Genomic DNA, 17,790 nt, shown 5'->3' with positions numbered 1-17,790 from the left:
TAGAATATCAGTTCCACGAGAGCAAGACACTCATCTACTGTTCACGACTGTATCCGTACCGGCCCAACAATTAGCCTCTCAGTTAGCATTTGTTGAATGGGTCAACCAACCAAAGAATGAACGGCAACATCAAACACACACCACACCACACGCCCCACAGAGAAAATGAAACAGCACTGAGATCCTCAACACCATCAGTCTAAGACAGACTGAGTAGATACAAAATAAACCAGGCCATTCAAGATTTTCATGTGAGAGTATATAGTTCTATTTCCTACAAACTGAAGGTAGTCTCTGCAATTACCAAATCACATTTACGCAAAGTGAACACATACTGAGCCACATTAAATGGGCACAATAAATAGTATAAGAAGAGATTACATAAGCGGTATTCTATGGCTGCCATGTAATAATAAAATGAGAAACTAATAACAAATTATTAAATGAAGTATCCACTAATATTCTTTGAACAACTGTTGAGTGACGAAAGGCATTAACTACAATTACAGACCATATAGTAAATGATAACACGATCTCAGCATGGTGATAAAGCCATACTAATAGAAAAATTCATATCCAAGTTCTTTCATTCATAAAGAAAAACTAAATAAAATAATCCTTGAACACAGGTCTGATAAATAATAACAGTAAGGAGGGAAAGCAGAGAGGAAATGAAGATAAAAGTTATAAAGACCTGAATAGAAAACAGGAAAACGATCCTATTAATTAAATAAGAGTTTCTTAAAAAAAAAAAAAAATCAATGAAATAGATAACTTTATGACATACATTAATTAAAAATAAGAAAAATAAAAATTACAATTAAGAGAAGCTACAACAGGGGCGCCTGGGTGGCTCAGTGGGTTAGCGTCTAACTTCGGTTCAGGTCATGATCTCGTGGACAATGAGTTCGAGCCCCGTGTCAGGCTCTGTGCTGACAGCTCAGAGCCTGAGGCCTGCTTTAGATTCTGTGTCTCCCTCTCTCTCTGCCCCTCCACCGCTCGCACTCTGTCTCTCTCTCTCAAAAATAAACACACATTAAAAAATTTCTTTAATAAATAAAATAACATTAAAAAAAACCAAACAGAAGCTATAACACCACACTTGTGGTGAGCACGGCCTACCGTATAGAAATGTCAAATCACTTTGTTGTAGGCCTGAAACTAATGTAACATTGTGTGTCAACTCTGGTCAGATAAAGAATTGTTGTTTTAATTAAAAAAAATTTTTTTTCAATGTTTTTTATTTATTTTTGGGACAGAGAGAGACAGAGCATGAACGGGGGAGGGGCAGAGAGAGAGGGAGACACAGAATCGGAAACAGGGTGTTTTAATTTTTAAAAAGAGGTACAAATTTCCATTTATAAGATAAATAAGAACTAGGGATATAATGTATAACATAATAACTATAGTTAACTCTATTGTATGGCATATTTGAAAGTTATTAAGAGAGTAGATTCTGAGCATTCTCATCACGTGGAAAAATATTTTTCTTTTTTTGTATGGCAGATGTCAAACTTATTTTGGTAATTAATTCACGACATATGTAAGCCAAATCATTGTGATGCATGTCTTTAATTGATACAGTGCTCTATGGCAATTATTTCTCAATAAAACTGGTCAATAAGAGAAAAAGAGAGAAGCTATAATAATGGTAAGAAGGTGCTTTTGAAGAAAGTTTTAGGGCACCCGGGTGGCTCAGTCGGTTAAGTGTCCGACTTCGGCTCAGGTCATGATCTCGCGGTTCGTGGATTCGAGCCCCATGTCAGGCTCAGAGCCTGGAGCCTGTTTCCGATTCTGTGTCTCCCTCTCTCTCTGCTCCTCCCTGACTTGGGCTCTGTCTCTCTCTCTCAAAAATAAAATAAACATTAAAAAATTAAAAAAAGAGAAAGTTTTAAACAATTGTGTGTACAAGCCGATGCTCTTAAGTCATTTTGAGGACCTGGAAACTTCCTCAAGACAATATAAATTTTCAAAATAGACTAAAGAACAATCAAATGTTATAATCAAAGAAATACCGGGGCGCCTGGGTGGCGCAGTCGGTTAAGCGTCCGACTTCAGCCAGGTCACGATCTCGCGGTCCGGGAGTTCGAGCCCCGCGTCGGGCTCTGGTCTGATGGCTCAGAGCCTGGAGCCTGTTTCCGATTCTGTGTCTCCCTCTCTCTCTGCCCCTCCCCTGTTCATGCTCTGTCTCTCTCTGTCCCAAAAATAAATAAAAAACATTGAAAAAAAAAAAAAAAAAGAAATACCTCAAAAAAAAAAAAAAAAAAAAAAAGAAAAAGAAAAAAACCCAAGCAGTTTTACGGACTAGCCTGCTCAGATTTAAGGTCTTAAATAAATCTATACCATATAGAACTTATTGCCAAAAACAACAACAAAAAATGACTGAAACTGGACAAATTGATTTTATCATGCTAGAACAATTGTTTCAAAACCTAACAAAGACACTTATAGTTCTGTATAAACTATAGGCTGCTCTTATTGATAAATACGGATGAAGAAATCACAGTTGGTGTCAACTCAAATTTTAAAATTTCATTACAAAGTCAAATTACATTAAGAAAATGACCTACGATGACAGCAAATGTTAATCTTAGGAGTGTAAACATTGTTTAATGTTGGGAACTTATTAATCATTATATCATATCAATAAGCTAAACGTGAATACTCACGTGCTCCTATAATGAGAGATTCGAAGGACATTTGCTAAAAGCTATCATATATCCATATTAAATAAACCGTTGGTAAGTAAGACACATCAACATCGAATCTCACCCTCCTCATGTATAACTAATCGTCAGGTTTCAGTCAATATATGTGGGACTAAAATAGACAGTGTCAGATGGGGCAAACAAAATTGCGGCAATGTGGAGACAGAGTCACATACAGAACGGAAGAAAATCAACTGAAAAGCACATGACCACTAACGAGAGAATCCAGTAAGGAAGCCAGATAAAAGTCAAAATTCCAAAGCCACAATACCGGCAGGAAGTGGTGAGAGACATACAATGACAACATCAAACGCTTATTCAGAATAGCAAAAGTAGAAAAAAAAAAAAAAATACACGGTTGTACCTCAACAAGAACATGTGGGGACTACGACCCAGAGCCCCAAGGGGCAGGAGCTCGGTGAGAAGGGCCCATGCACCAGTCGGCAGGTGGCTGAGATCTCTTCTTTCCACCTTCCTGACCAAGTGACCCTCAGAAACTGTCTTATGGCAACAAGATCTCTGGAACTGTGGTCAGAAAGTGTCTCCAGCAAACACCGAATGATCCCACTTGTATGAGAAATCCAAGAGTCAGACTCATAGAAACAATAGAACGTGGTTGCCAAGGGCTGGGAGTAGGGGCAAGTGGGTAGGTCATGGTCAAAGGGTACAGTTTCAGTTATGCAAGATCCACGAGTTCTAGAGATCTACCACACAGCACGGTGCCGACAGCCAACAATATGGGGTACTTAAAATTTGCTAAGAGGGTAGATCTTGAGTTATGCATTCTTAATCACACACACAAAACAGCCAACAGTAGGTGTTTGGCCTCAGGAATTTGCGTTTACCTCCAAACTCTGAGTTGTGTATATTACATATGGACAGGGTCTCCAGGGCACTGACCATGAAGCACAGGACCCCCGTTCTCTACAGAAGCCTGCCTTTGGGTGCCGCTTGTGGTGGGTTTTCCATGATCTGTCTGCCTGGCCCCGGGAGGTCCCCAGCAGCTTTCATGCCTGCCTTGTTCCTTTCTCTGCTTCTGGTGCACTTTCATGCAAGATTCTACCCTTCACAGAATCAGCCAACCACTTTTCCTCTCCTCCAGTCCTCTGTATTTAGGTAATTGTGAATGAGAATTCTACACCTGCCTGAGAGTCTATAGTGTCCTTATTATGGACACTGTTAGACCTCTGAGGTTAAGTCGATTGAATAAAAGAAAATGATCTTGCATAAAACTTGGGAAGTTTCTATTTGGCTATCAGAATTAAGTCACTGGTGCCAGGACTTTCCGGATAATGTGACCAGTGACGTTCTCTTCCTGCTGAAGTCACTTGTCAGCCTACCCCAGCCACAGACTCAAGAACCAGTCATGAATTTACTTACCAAGGGTTTGAAAAATTATTTTCAATTTTTTTTTTCCTGAGTATAAAAACGTGCTGGGGGTGGGCAACAGTCAGCCTTGAGTTTTGGGTGGGGGGCCACCATGCAGAGGCTTCCATGGGTTTTTCCTCCCAGGGGCTGGTGGCTGAAATTCTGATGATATGCTTTCATACTCTCGTATCAATGTTGTGCCTTGTTCACCATGACAATGGGCACATATGTTAGAAACTCCAATCATCATCTTTTGCCATTGAGAACACTTGTTTTATAATACGATTTTGTTAACTTGAGGTCTTGGTAATTTCACTGACAAGTAACAGAACAGATCATACAGCCTAACGTAGAAACTTCAGGAAATAGAAACAAAGATAAAGAAAAAATTACATTCACCTTGATCCCAATCCATAATAACTAATATCGTCGGGAAGATTGCGTTTTCTCTAGTGTTTGTCCATGAATATAAATGGATGTCTAACAGATGTAGAAAAGCAATGTAATTATCCTGCATATGCAATCTCTACGAACTGTAACATGGAAATATTATTTCAAATAATTGTATAACGCTCCGTCTTTGTAAGCGCCTCTTCTACCTCTCCGACTAATTTCATACGACAGAGTCTTAGACATAGAATTATTTTTAATTATAGGGTTTCACATTTGAAGAGTTGTAGCTAAGTATCACCAGAGAGTTTTCGGGCAAGTTGTACAATTTACATTTCTACCAGCAGCATACGAGCGTGTCCATTTCATCCAACTCTTGACTGCACTGGGTATTATCCTAGTTTTATTCTTTTCCAATCTGATAGGTGAAAGCTGTTGCCCAATTATTATTTTACATTTCTCAGATTTCTAGTGAGGGTGAACTGCTTTGACCTGTATATTGAAAATACTGACCAGTTACTGCTCCTTATTCCATTGCTCTACCGTCAAGAGGTTTTCACATTGCTGTCGCAATGTGCTTCACGTATGCTTTATTCTGTCAGTTACCATATTTTTTCCTTTTTTCGTTTTTAAATATTCTTTCAAATTTAATTTTTAAATATTTTTAAATTTTAAATATTAAATTCAATATTTAATACTAAATTTGAAAATTTAAATTTTTAAATATTCCTTCAAATTTAATAGTTTAATACTTTTATTTGCGATTCTTCCATTGGTTTAATGCTTAGAAAGGCATGTCCTGGAGGCACCTGGGTGGTTCAATCGGTTAAACGTCCGACTTTGGCTCAGGTCGTGATCTCGCAGTTCATGAGTTCGAGCCCCACGTCGGGCTCTGTGCTGACAGCTCAGAGCCTGGAGCCTGCTTCGGATTCTGTGTCATCCTGCCTCTCTGCCCTTCCCCTGCTCACACTCTGTCTGTCTGTCTGTCTCTCAAAAATAAACATTAAAAAAATAAAAAAAAAAAGGCATGTCCTACTAGAAAACTGGTTACTATTGACATGTAATTTCTCCACCTTTTAAAACAGCTGAAACTTAGACCAACAACCAATTACATTTATAAATATGGATAAATAAAAGAAAACCCCAAACTACCAAGGTCTGACTCAGACCAGTAAGCTGGACCAGATGCCTGTCCCACACACCCGGCTCCCCAAAATCTCAGTGGCTCAATGTTTTTCAAATCTGAGCGAGCATCAGGGTCACCTGAAGGGTTTACTGAAACCCAGGCTGCTGGACGCCCTCCCCCTGCCCCCCTGCACCCGCACCCCGCGTTTCTGATTCAGTGTTTCTGGGGTGGGGCCCAGGCATTCGAATTTCTAACAAGCCCCAGGTGATGCCTGTGTTGCCGGTTCGGGAACCACACTTCAAGACCCACTGCTGATGCTAATGCTTTCCATACTCCACACTTCACAAGTCAAATCGCTTTGGGGATTCAGGCACTTGCTGTCAATCTAACAGGCCTCGTGATGGGCATCGCTCCTGAAAGCTGTTGTGGTTCTGTTCAATGATGAAGATCTGGGGAGCAGTAGTTTTGGATCTGATAGAGTGGCAAGTTGACAAAATATTGGGGAAAGAAGGAGACAGTTGGTGCCAGATTTGACGCAAGGAAAGACTCCGCTTGCTGGAACGCAATTTATCCTTAACGTTAAAAAAGGAAAGATCTTGGTGTTTTCTAAGTCGTGGCCCCATGTAACAAATGCCTCACGGGATCAGCTATGATTTCTCCTGTTTTTCCATTTGCTTGCCCTGCAAGTTTTACCAACGGTCCACCTCACGGGACTGATAATCTCCAGTGTTACGGATGAAAACGATGCAGATATTTAACAGATTCTTGACTAGCTAGGAACCGCATTTTCTTTCCTTTGTTTTCCTTTTTTCTGATTGCACAATTCATGCAGGCCCACTGTTGAGATTTTTGGAAAGCACAGAAAGATGGGATCACTCATCATCCTACCACACATGACAAATCGCTGTGAATGTTCTGATGTATTTCTTTCCCGTACTTTTATGCACAACAGATCTGGATCAAAATGTAGCTCTACATAGTGCTTTCTTCATAGGTCGTGAGCATAGAACACCAAGTGCTCTCAACTGCCTGTGAGTCAAGAATTGTAAGCACAGCTCCTTGCTTGTCTTAGCCACGGCCCTGGGGCCGGCACATAAATGTCCCCAGCAAAAGCCTGGGACCTGGGCTGGAGAGGACTGGCCTCTGCATCAGAGCATAGGCCAGCGACCAGGACTCCAGGGCCATAGCGGAAACGGAGAGCCGGGGAAGACAGGAGACCAGAGAAAGGATTCGGAATGGAGGGACAGAGGCCAAGCCTGGAGAGATTCCTGGGGAGCAGCTGCTGTTGTGTATTATTCTACCAGACGGGGAGGAGTGGACAGCTAGAAAGGAAGCCGAACAGGCCTCAGGTTGGAGAAGTTGGCGTGGCAGTCGCTGATCTGGACCGTATCTGGGAATGGGTGTCCCATGCACTTTTATGTTAGGGTAACTTACAGTGTCCTGAACATTGGACACAGCTGTGAGTTTCACATAAGTGGTGGCTGGACCCTGGGGCCGGGAGAGCCAGTTGATTTCCTATGATCCTTGCCATGATCCTCGCCATCGTATGCTTTCTGCAAACTCACTGCAGAACAGTTCTGCACAGCACCGGCGGTCAAGGGGGGAGAAAAAGGTAAAGGGCTGCCCTTAGTGACTCAGGAGTGGGGCTCTGTCCCCTGCCACCAGGCCTGTATTGAAGACTCCTCTTCTCGGGTACAAGTGGAGTCATGTTTGAGGACCCCACTTCCCGGCAGGTGCCATCCACCCGAAACACTGAGCAATGAAAACCATCCCCGGTCCCGAGTCCCAGCACCTTTCAGCCCCACCCCTCCCTCCTCTCCACTGTCAACACCCACCAAGTCCTAACGCTGACTTCAAACACCATTTCGCATTTCCTCCCCAAGTAAATCACTGCAGGAACAGCAAACACACAGAAACCTGATGAATGAAGGGTAAGAACACAATAAACATTTCCACCAGTTATTATCTACTTAAGAGAGAGGCTCTGAACTGGCTGCCAAGAAACCTGTGAGCCTCATACCCAGAAGACTGAGGACCCTGGAAAGGCGGTGATGCTGGGGTATGGCTCTCAGACCGTCCTCCTTGGGAAGGAGGCTGTGTTAGTAGCCAATTACATCCCCCTTCACGGATACCAATTTCCTGCAAGGAGCCAGGGGCTCATAACTTTTGGGATGAGTACCAATGGATAAATAGCTGTTGCTGCAGAATCCCGGCTGATTTTATGTTACTCTTGGCACTGTGGGCTGGGACCGTGAGGAAGGAGCCCAGGAGGATGGGTTTAATTAGCAAGATGAGCCTAGTGCCTGCTCCGATCGCTTCTCAGAACGCAGAGCCATGGTCACAGTTTTCCCCTGGGGTAGGAAGAAACCAAAGCCTGGGGAAGATGAAAGGCCATGGTGGCAATGTCGGATCAGAAGATAAGCCAATTACAGAATCTTTACCCTTGGTGGTAGCCAGTCTCCAAAATGCCCCCCCCCCCCCCGCCACCGACAGTGACCATGGCCTCTGGGTATTCACCAAGTGTTCCACTCCCACAGTGACTAGGGATGCGCTGTGTAACCAAGATATTGGTTCTGGACATTCCAGAAACAATGGAGTTTGACTTCCAGGAGTAGGTCATAAATGACACCATCGCCTCTGCCTTATACTCTCTTGGGTCATTTGTTTGGAGGGAAGCCAGCTGCCGTATCACAAAGACACTCAGGCAGCACTCTGGAGAGGTCCAGGCCTCCTCCCGACAGCCACCGTCACCTTGCCACCCACATGGCTGAGCCACCTTGACGCACTTCCGCCAGCCCCGGTCAAGCCTTCGAATGATCACGGCGCCAGCCGGCATGTTGACCGCAACCACGGGAGACGCTGAGCTGGAACCACTCTTGCCAATTCCCGACCCTCAGAAACCATATGAGATTGTATACGTGTACTGTTGTTTTGTGTCACAATCTCTGGTGTCACCATCTACATTTTGTAGCAAATAGATCACTCATACGCCCCTGCCAAGTGTACCATCCTGTTTCCACAAGAAGCTGACTTTGTCCCTGGTGGGAAGCCTTGTCAGAGTGTCTTTTTTTTTTTTTAAACGTTTATTTATTTTTGAGACAGAGAGAGACAGAGCATGAACGGGGGAGGGTCAGAGAGAGGGAGACACAGAATCCGAAATAGGCTCCGGGCTCTGAGCTGTCAGCCCAGAGCCCGACGCGGGGCTCGAACTCACGGACTGCGAGATCGTGACCTGAGCCGAAGTCGGCCGCTTAACCGACTGAGCCACCCAGGCACCCCCAGAGTGTCTTAAGTAAACGAACTTCTCTGTGCTAGAGTGTCTCCACCTCCTGATATCAATATCCCCTGCCAGAGGCGGAAAGCTGCCATTCCGGTACTCTTCGACATCCGCCTCAAACACTGTAGCAAAGTAAACACATGCTTATACACACGCATATGCAAACGTTCACACGCACAGAGCTTTCTTTTAAGCCTGAAAAAATCACTCAAGCACTGGGAAAATGAACGTTTTTCCAGGAAGGACCGGATGCTCTAGATGTTTTAAGTACCATTTATTCATGCTGTCTCTGCATAGACAGATGGAGGGGGGCAGTGTGGGAGGGTACAGCTGACTACTGAGAATTGATAGAGGTCTCTGTTCTCCTTTGCTAGTCACAAAATTCTGAGCTGTGTGAGGACCAGCAGGTGAGGAAAGCCACTGTCACTGAGCCCGTGCATTCCTGCATTCGTTTAAATATTTCAGAATGGAATTTCTCCCCCTTTACACACTTTTCCCCACCCTGTTTATCTCCCTGGGTGAGGAGGAGGGTCTGTAAGAAGACAAAAACAGAGAGACTTTGTGAGCATAATGGCATGTCCGGATTATGGTAGAGGCAGTCAAGATACAGAGGGAAATATTGCCTTGCTGCGTAGACGCTCTACTATGAAGAACCTGGGAGATACGAGGCCTCTACTTAAGGTGCAGATTAAGAACCTAGAGCTCCTTGCCCTCCAGAATGGAGGTCAGGAAGGATGCTCGGAGCCGAGAAGGCTACCGGGGGCCACGAAGGCAGAGGCAAAGGGTAGAGAGAGCACTCAGAGTGGGGAACAAAGCAGAGCAGAGAAGAAGGGAAATCAGGCAGAGAAGGAGAATGTTCGTCCAGAGCGAATCTGCAGGGGCTGAAACACGGCCTGCTGGGAAACCATGTTCCCCCACCTTCTTAACCAGGTATTCATTTTTTATTTCTGTCAAGGGCCTCTACCTGTCTGTCCTTCCAAGTGTTGAGTCATATCTGAAGGCTTACATCAGCAGTGAAATATTCTCACCACATGGCAAGTAGAACCATGGAGGTCCTTCTCTAGGGAGAGTCAGGACTGATCATAACCACAGGCTGGGGAGTCGATGTGGGGATGCAGTTCTCATGCCTCACTCCCCTGGATGTCCTCCAGAACCAGGTCCTGTCTCTGTGCTCATCTTCATTTGTGCAACCTCTCTTGGTGAGCTCATCCTTGCCTATGATTTCACCCACCAGCTCTGATGAATAACAAATCTGCCTCCTCGTCTGCCATCCATCCCCGAACGTAGCTCCGTGTGGACCTGCCCCCCTCTCTTGGTTGTCTGACCCTCCTTGCACTCAACAGGTCCAGCTGAGAATTCAATTCCACACAAAGACTTCTTTTCTCCATGACCTTATCCCTGACCTTGGGATCATCTCAAGACTTCTCGTTGCTCGGGTCCCAAAGCCATTCTGCCGGCGGGGCCTGAGGTCTTTCCCTTCAAACTATACCTTCGTTATGGACAATGACTATCCTAGGCTCACTGCCTCCACTCTAATCAAACGCATCGTGACCAGCCTGGAATGCTCTTTTTACTTCTTTGTCTCTCACGCCCTGCCACATTTCAAAGTTTTCATTTCCTAAAGCCTTATCTGACCCCTCAAGACCACATTTGTCTCCTTTCTGGAACTTCTATTCATCCTATTCAAAAATTGGTTATTGAAGGTCTACGGTATACAATGTGTGAGGTGCTGAGGGCACGAAGAGTGAAGTACCAGGCGTCAAGGAGATTAGACTAGTAACCATCACACCAAACATCTCTCCTTTGTCTTCTCTCTCTTCATTGTGTTTCCCCAGCCAAATTCTTAAAGATCCAGGACTATGTCTTAAATGTCTTTTGTGAACCCCACGGTGACAGACTATAGGGCATAACATATTCACATCAAGCGCTTGTTCATTATATGCAAGATGGGTGGCAGAAAAAGACAAGAGATACATGTCGACTGCAGTGTTTTCCTAGATTAGAGAATTATCTCTGGTTAAGACAAAAAAAGCACATCAAGAAATTAAAGAAACCAGACTGTATTGGAGTCGTGTTTTACAAGTCTAACCAACAATTCAATGTCATTTGACAAATTATTTGATTCAGAGCTTAGTAGTAGTTGAGAACCCCTTCCCAAATTCCATAATCATGAACTGATCGTCACATATTATGATTAAAGAACTAGTACGAAAATGATTTGTAGCATTTTAATAATTTAAAGGCAGATGTTCGAAATGTCCGAAGAGATGTTACAAGATAGAAGTAAGAGCAAATTGAGAAGCAGCGAACACAAATTCTCAGATAAAATCATTCTGTGCTAGTAAGGACAAGGGAACTGATAGGATCTAAACACATGAGGCAATCCTGCCATCCACTCTGCAAGGTCCCTTGGAACCAGGGACAACAGGGCTCAGGCAATACCAATGATGTCCTTTCTATGTGCCCCCAGGAAAAAATTTTTTGTGAATCACAAGTGGAGGAATATCATTTCCCCCAAATGTCAAACCGTTTCTAAGAAAAAAATTGGGAGATATTTCACTCGTCTAAATTTTAAGTGAGTATAGTTTTGATTCTTTGAGGACTGGTATGGACCTCTACTTAGACATCCAGTCCAAGGAACACATGTCACTCCATCCCAGAAGAGATCTTCACATGCTGAACAGAAGCTCAAGGATTCAGATTCAAAAGTTAGTCCCCGGCACATGTTTACTGTCAAATTTCATCTTTAAAAAAAAAATGCCTACTCACCTGCCAGAATATGCTGTCTATTGTGTTTCCGAGAAAACCATCGCGACCTTCGGAAGACACGAGTTTGGGGCCAAGAATTGTCATGAATTCATCAAAGTCCACCTGGCCATCCCCTGGAAGGAGAAAATAGAAATATGAGTTGAAAAGTAGTTGAAACTGACCTACTGTCCCCAATGAAATAAACATCACCATGCTTTTCTTCTTGGCATGACCTCAGTCAATGAAGAGTTGAGAGCATTACTGAAAATTGTCCAGCTGTACATGATAGAAATTTCAGCTTTATCCTCGTCACCCACATATAAATTTAGAGATCAAGTCTTTCCCTTCTTCCATACCTGTGCCTGCTCGATCTTCCTTGTCCATTCAATCGCCAGTCCCCTTCTGAAGATTGTGGTAGGAAAACGTTTCCAAGAATTAACGTTCCCAGTTATAATTATGTTACTACTGAGATGGCTGTCCGCCCTCACACTCTTACCACCACATCGTCTCCCATACAGTTCTGAGTTTACACCCCCTCAAAGCATAAATGATCATGCTTTTTAAACATCAGTGGCATCTTTTTTTTTAAACATTTATTTATTTTTGAGAGAGAGAGAAAGAAAGACAGAATGTGAGGGAGGGAGGGGCACAGAAAGAGGGAGACACAGAATCTGAAGCCGACTCCAGGCTCTGAGCTGTCAGCACAGAGCCTGACGTGGGGCTCGAACTCACAAACCATGAGATCATGACCCGAGCTGAAGTTGGATGTTTAACCGACTGAGCCACCCAGGCACCCCAGCATCAGTGGTTTCCTTATCTTTGGAAAAGAACACAGTATGGCATTCAGGTCCCACTATCCCTTTCGCTGCCTTTTGTTCCCCACCCCTACACACAATGCCATGCTCTCTCAGAACTTCATGCCCCTGTACATGCTGTTCCCTCTACCCAGGATGCCATCTCCCCACTGGTCTACCTGATGAACGTCAACTCATTCTCTAAGACAGAGCTTAAATATCAGGTTCTCTTTTTGTTTTTCTTTCTGACCCTCATCTCACTGTACAGAGTTGGCCAAACTCGATCTATCATAGGCCCTATCAGTCCATGTCCCAGTCACTGGTTTGCATACCTATTTCCCACCTGCCATCGTGAGCTCTGCAAGGTCACGGACCCAGTCTGAAACTTCTTTGCATATTCCACATGACGGCGGGTACTCAGTATGTACTTACACAGTGAGTGAATATCTCTTACTTGTTTTTTCTTTGCTCAGTTCAGCATCTTTCATGCAAGATCTGACACTGTCCACCAAAGGGTGGACTTGAGCCAACTTAGACAAAAGCAGGCCTTCAAGGTATTGTCTGAGCCCCAGTGACTCATCAGTGTGCCATTCTGTGCCCTTAGAACTGCTCAAGGGGGGGCGTCTCCACCAAGAGCTCTCCACATGTTAGCCCAGCTGGTGCAGATGGCCCAGGTGTCCGCACACAAGTTTGGCAAAGTGCAGATGCATCAATCCATTCCCAGAGTGCAATCACCTTCAAAGAGTCCTCGTTCAAAACCTATTTCAAAAAGCTGAGCAGATGTCATCATCAAGATGCCAATAATTCCGAAAAAGAAGTCCAGAAACAGATCGCGGTGTAGATAAAACACCCTAGGGGGTAAGGGAGGCGTGGAGAGTCAGTGGGAAAGGAAAGATTTAGTACCAAATGGATAGGACAGTCACTGGGCTACTGGAGGAAACCGATTTCCTTCTCACGGTGCAACACGACAGAGGCATCTAAAATTCCACCCTTCCTGGTCATCGTGAGAAGGCTAATTCAAGCAACGATGAGTTACCATCTTACCTTTCAAATTAGCAAAGGCTTCTAGAATGCTGGCAGAGATACAGAGAAGAGATGGGCTGTCTTATGCCTTCCTGGTACACTCATCCCAGATACTGGATACGGACTGACAGTATTTTAGATGCTGTAACATGCTGATTCCTTTTGATCTAATAACTTCACTTTTTATTTTTTTTTTTTTAATTTTTTTTTTCAACGTTTATTTATTTTTGGGACAGAGAGAGAAAGAGCATGAACGGGCGAGGGGCAGAGAGAGAGGGAGACACAGAATCAGAAGCAGGCTCCAGGCTCTGAGCCATCAGCCCAGAGCCTGACGTGGGGCTCGAACTCACGGACCGCGAGATCGTGACCTGGCTGAAGTCGGACGCTTAACCGACTGCGCCACCCAGGCGCCCCAACTTCACTTTTTAAAGAGAAATACGAGGCAAGGAAACTATCTTAAATGCAGACCAATATATTTGCCCCCAGATAGTCCTCCAGTATTTGTGAAAGTGGGAAGTTGGAAGCATAGGACAAGAAGGGCCCAGTCTTCCTGGCAATCACACTGAGCTAGCTCCACGTGGCTCCAAGTCTCAGACAGAGGCACACTCGTTATCCACCTGCATTGACCCTCTGCTCACCCTGAGTCACCCTTGCTTGTCTGGTGCCAGATGGCCAAAAAATCTCAGACTAGAATATGCATTCTCTATAGATATGGTATCACCCTTGATGAGGTGAAAATTGATTCCTAGGAGATAATCTTAGATGTTACAATGGTTTGTGACCCTCTTAGGGTCTTAGTACATAAGCAGATATACAAATCATCTGTGCTATTAATATCCCATGGGGTAAGGCACTAGGGCAACAAATGTCTTAAAAGTCTCCTTGTAGTGGGGTGGCTCTGAAGGAGGAGGAGAAAGAGATGGAGAAGGAAGAGCAAAAGAAAGGTCCAGAAACACTGGACAAGAAGATGCCCCAAGTACTACAGTTCCCCTTCCCCAGCCCTCCTTCTGGACTATTGTTCTATTAGCGGTGGGCATCATCCCAACTGTCTGTCACCTGAGGCAACATCTAACGGTTCACAAAGGCTTAGAAGCTCAAGGGCATGGATCATTTTTTACGAAGCCCTATGACCTTAACTAAAATGTGTTCACCAAGCCGGGTCCCTCAAGCCGCTGGCCATAGTGTAGTGAGAGCTGCTTTCTCTCACTTGGAAGCCTAATGGGGCGGGGGGTGGCCCATAGGATGTGGCGGGGCACCTGATTCTCAGAGCCAGGAGAATCAGGGCTGTCTTTGAACAGTCCGCTTTCCAGGTAGGAGGACAGAGACCATTCACCTCCCTGAAACCTCCCCTCCCCCATAGGGTGATGGGAGTGGGGCAGTGCAGAACTGGTATATGCCAAGGGGCCACACGGAATTGTGGCCAAAGTCCTCAGGGAGTGTTCACAGATGGTGCCCTTGGCTGAGAACACCAAGCCCGAAACTGACCAGCAGAAATGGCCTCCGCGGCAGGAGCAGCCCATCCACCACTCAAATCCTTGACCAGAGAGAAAGTTCTGGGGAAGGGGGGAGTACGGTCCTATGGGCAGTGCTAACTGCAGTGCAGGAATACAGGCTTTCTCAGCACAGACTTTCTGTGACTTGGAGGGGAGATCCAGTTCATGGGAGAATTTGCTTCTACCTATTTAAGAGAAGACATTTGGGACTTCAGAGTTTTTTGTGATCAAAATATGATCCCCCTTGTCCCCCCACCATTTTTTTTTACTGTTATGGAGCAAAGGGAGATTCCTGCAAGCCCACACGTGGCAGAAACAATCGAGGTGGGGCCCCGTCACCTCTCTTAGGATTTTCAGCTCTGGCTCCTGAGTAAGTGTATACGTAGCACATTTTCTGTAGACCTACCGTAAATGAAGACACCTTCTCATAATGCACAGCTCAGCCCCAGTCCAACCACTAGTACAAAGTTTTATTACGATTGAGACGGAGGAAAAGCTCTCTTCGGCAGATCCAAGTTTCCTGAACAAACAGAACTGGGAACACCCCACAAGCTATCAACGCTGCTCCCAGAAGTGTGGCCCCACATCGCCACCCCCCCACACTCCATCCATCCCAGGAAAACTGAGACAAATAGAATCTCAGAGGGAAGTTTTTCATTAAGTCCCTTATGCGAAAACCATTCCCAGGCAGAAGCAAGGTCCGGAAGGTCTGATGACAATCAAAATATCTCCCTTTTACTGAGCACCCACTACGTGGTGGGCATTGCTTACAGAAATTTCCATACCCTAGTTCACTGAAGTCTTCCAGCAGCCCATTTCCACAGAGGGGGAAACGGAGGCACGGAGAGGTTCAGTGTCTTGCAGAAACTCACACAGGGAGCAGATCTGGGATTCCACTCTGGGAGTAGACTGACGTATCTACACTTTGACAAATTGTGTGCAGACACCTGGGCCTCCTCTGGGGAAGCAGGGTTCTGGTTGGACTCCGTCTGGAACATTCCTTTCCCTGACCCCGGCACTGCCCGGCAGGGGATGGCTACGGCTGCCTGGTACATAGAGGCGAAACGAAATCAAAATTGCTCCCTCTGGTCTAGCTAATGGGCTTCAGCTCAACGACTAAGAGATCTTTCTTAATCGTTGAAAAGAGTCACAATAAGTAAGAGGAGGTATTTATTTAACACGTGCTCTATGCCAGCTGCTGAGCTCAGGGCTTTGTGTTGATCACCTTGTCTGCTTCAACCCCAGCGCGATGAACAGATTCTCCTCTTCCACGTTTTACCCATGAGAAGACGTAGGCAAGAAGGGGTTAAAAGGAGATTGCGGCCCCACAGCTCGTGTGTGGCCGCAGAGGGGCTCCGCCTGGGCTCCGTGATATTAGCCTCCACATTGTCCAGCTGCCTGCGCAGCAGAGACCCCAGGACAAGTCCCAGTACAGTCTCGTGTCTGCACGCTTTGAGAACATAAAAGGTCTACCTAGCTGGCCACTTAGGAAGGAATGTAGTGGGAAATTGGGCGAGATGGCCTTCAGGGACCTTAATACAAACGAGCATTGCCTAAAAGCCATTTCTTCCCCAAATTGCCACTCGGCCTGCAGTTGGGGGTCTCGGTGATTCTCCTTGGATGGTCAACTCCCAGCGGACCCAGGCCTCTCACATACGACCCTCCAGGCATCCGAAACCTCTTCCGCTGAAAAGAACTGCTCTAATAAACGAGGCCTGTCCAGGCCTGGCCCGGTGACATTGGATTGCCATTCTGGAGTCACCTGCCCCCAGAGACAAAGGCGGGCGGCTTCCCAGACCCGCCACATGTCATGGAATGTGACGGACTGAACAAGCGCTCTCCCTTTGGTGAAATTATTTCACGAAGCTCGAGCGAGAGAGCACCTGCAGGATGAGAAGAAGGCATTTGCTCCTGGCCTCATCTTCCTTTCTCAGACCTCCAGATATCACGATGCACTTAGTAAAAAGGGCAGGAAGAGAACCCTGCTAAGGACTGAGTCCTGTTTCGTCCCCCCGCCATGGATGTCAAAGCAATGCACTTGAAACTGGGGCAGGAAGCCTCAGGAGGGTCAGGACCACACATCGTTCGTTAAGACCAACCAGCTGAAAGATTCACAATGAGGCGAAATTATAGTAAAAATCACGCCAAATACAAGGAAGGAAAGGACTACACATGAAGAGGGGGTGGGCTCCAAACAGGGACACGGGTTAGGAGGAAGACACAAATGTCTGACTCCACTGACATCAATTAACCACAGGGGCGCCTGGGTGGCTCAGTCGGTTGAGCGGCCAACTGCAGCTCAGGTCACTATCTCGCGGTCCGTGGGTTCGAGGCCCGCGTCGGGCTCTGCGCTGACAGTGCGGAGCCTGCTTGGGATTCTCTCTCTCTTCCTCTCTCTGCCCCTCCCTCGTGCCCCGTCGCTCTCAAAATAAATACGTGAACTTAAAAAAAATAAATAAAAAAGAGAAATCAATTAACCGCATTCCGAAAGCATGCCTGCAAAGGGCCAGGTGTGGGGGCTGTTTTCTGTGGGGCAATAGAGAGAGGAATAAGGCACAGGCTTACCCTCCGGGAGCCTGCAGTCTGTTACCCAGGACAGAATCAAGTGGGTGCTGTGATTGACCTAAAAGTAATGTGCCAAGGCAGGACAAGGGCAGAAGTAAAGGCCCCAGTTAGGAAATTCTCAGCGGCTCGGCAGTGAGCCTCTACCGAGGAGAAGGATTCTAACAAGCTGGAAGGGGTGATGAGGTGTGCCGCTTGAGTAACGCGGGGGACACCGGAAAGGAGGCAGGATGGCCAGGAGCAGCGGCCGCCCTCCCTTCCTGCTGGGTTCCTGCAGGAGAGAAGCCCCCGCATGTCCCTG

At 45.8% G+C, this 17,790-nt stretch overlaps 1 protein-coding gene across 1 annotated transcript in view; it reads right to left on the bottom strand.

Annotated features, from left to right (window-relative positions):
• Positions 1 to 17,790, bottom strand: part of CALN1 (calneuron 1) — a 386,428-nt gene that overhangs the window by 182,939 nt on the left and 185,699 nt on the right. Inside the window, exon 3 of the mRNA XM_032591641.1 lies at positions 11,639 to 11,751. Within this exon, the coding sequence (XP_032447532.1) occupies positions 11,639 to 11,751 (113 nt within the window). The remainder of the gene's footprint in view (positions 1 to 11,638; positions 11,752 to 17,790) is intronic.

This window comes from Lynx canadensis, chromosome E3, assembly GCF_007474595.2.
Source record: "Lynx canadensis isolate LIC74 chromosome E3, mLynCan4.pri.v2, whole genome shotgun sequence".
In the NCBI taxonomy this organism is placed as follows: Eukaryota; Metazoa; Chordata; class Mammalia; order Carnivora; family Felidae; genus Lynx; species Lynx canadensis.
This window is presented reverse-complemented; position numbering and strand designations above follow the sequence as displayed.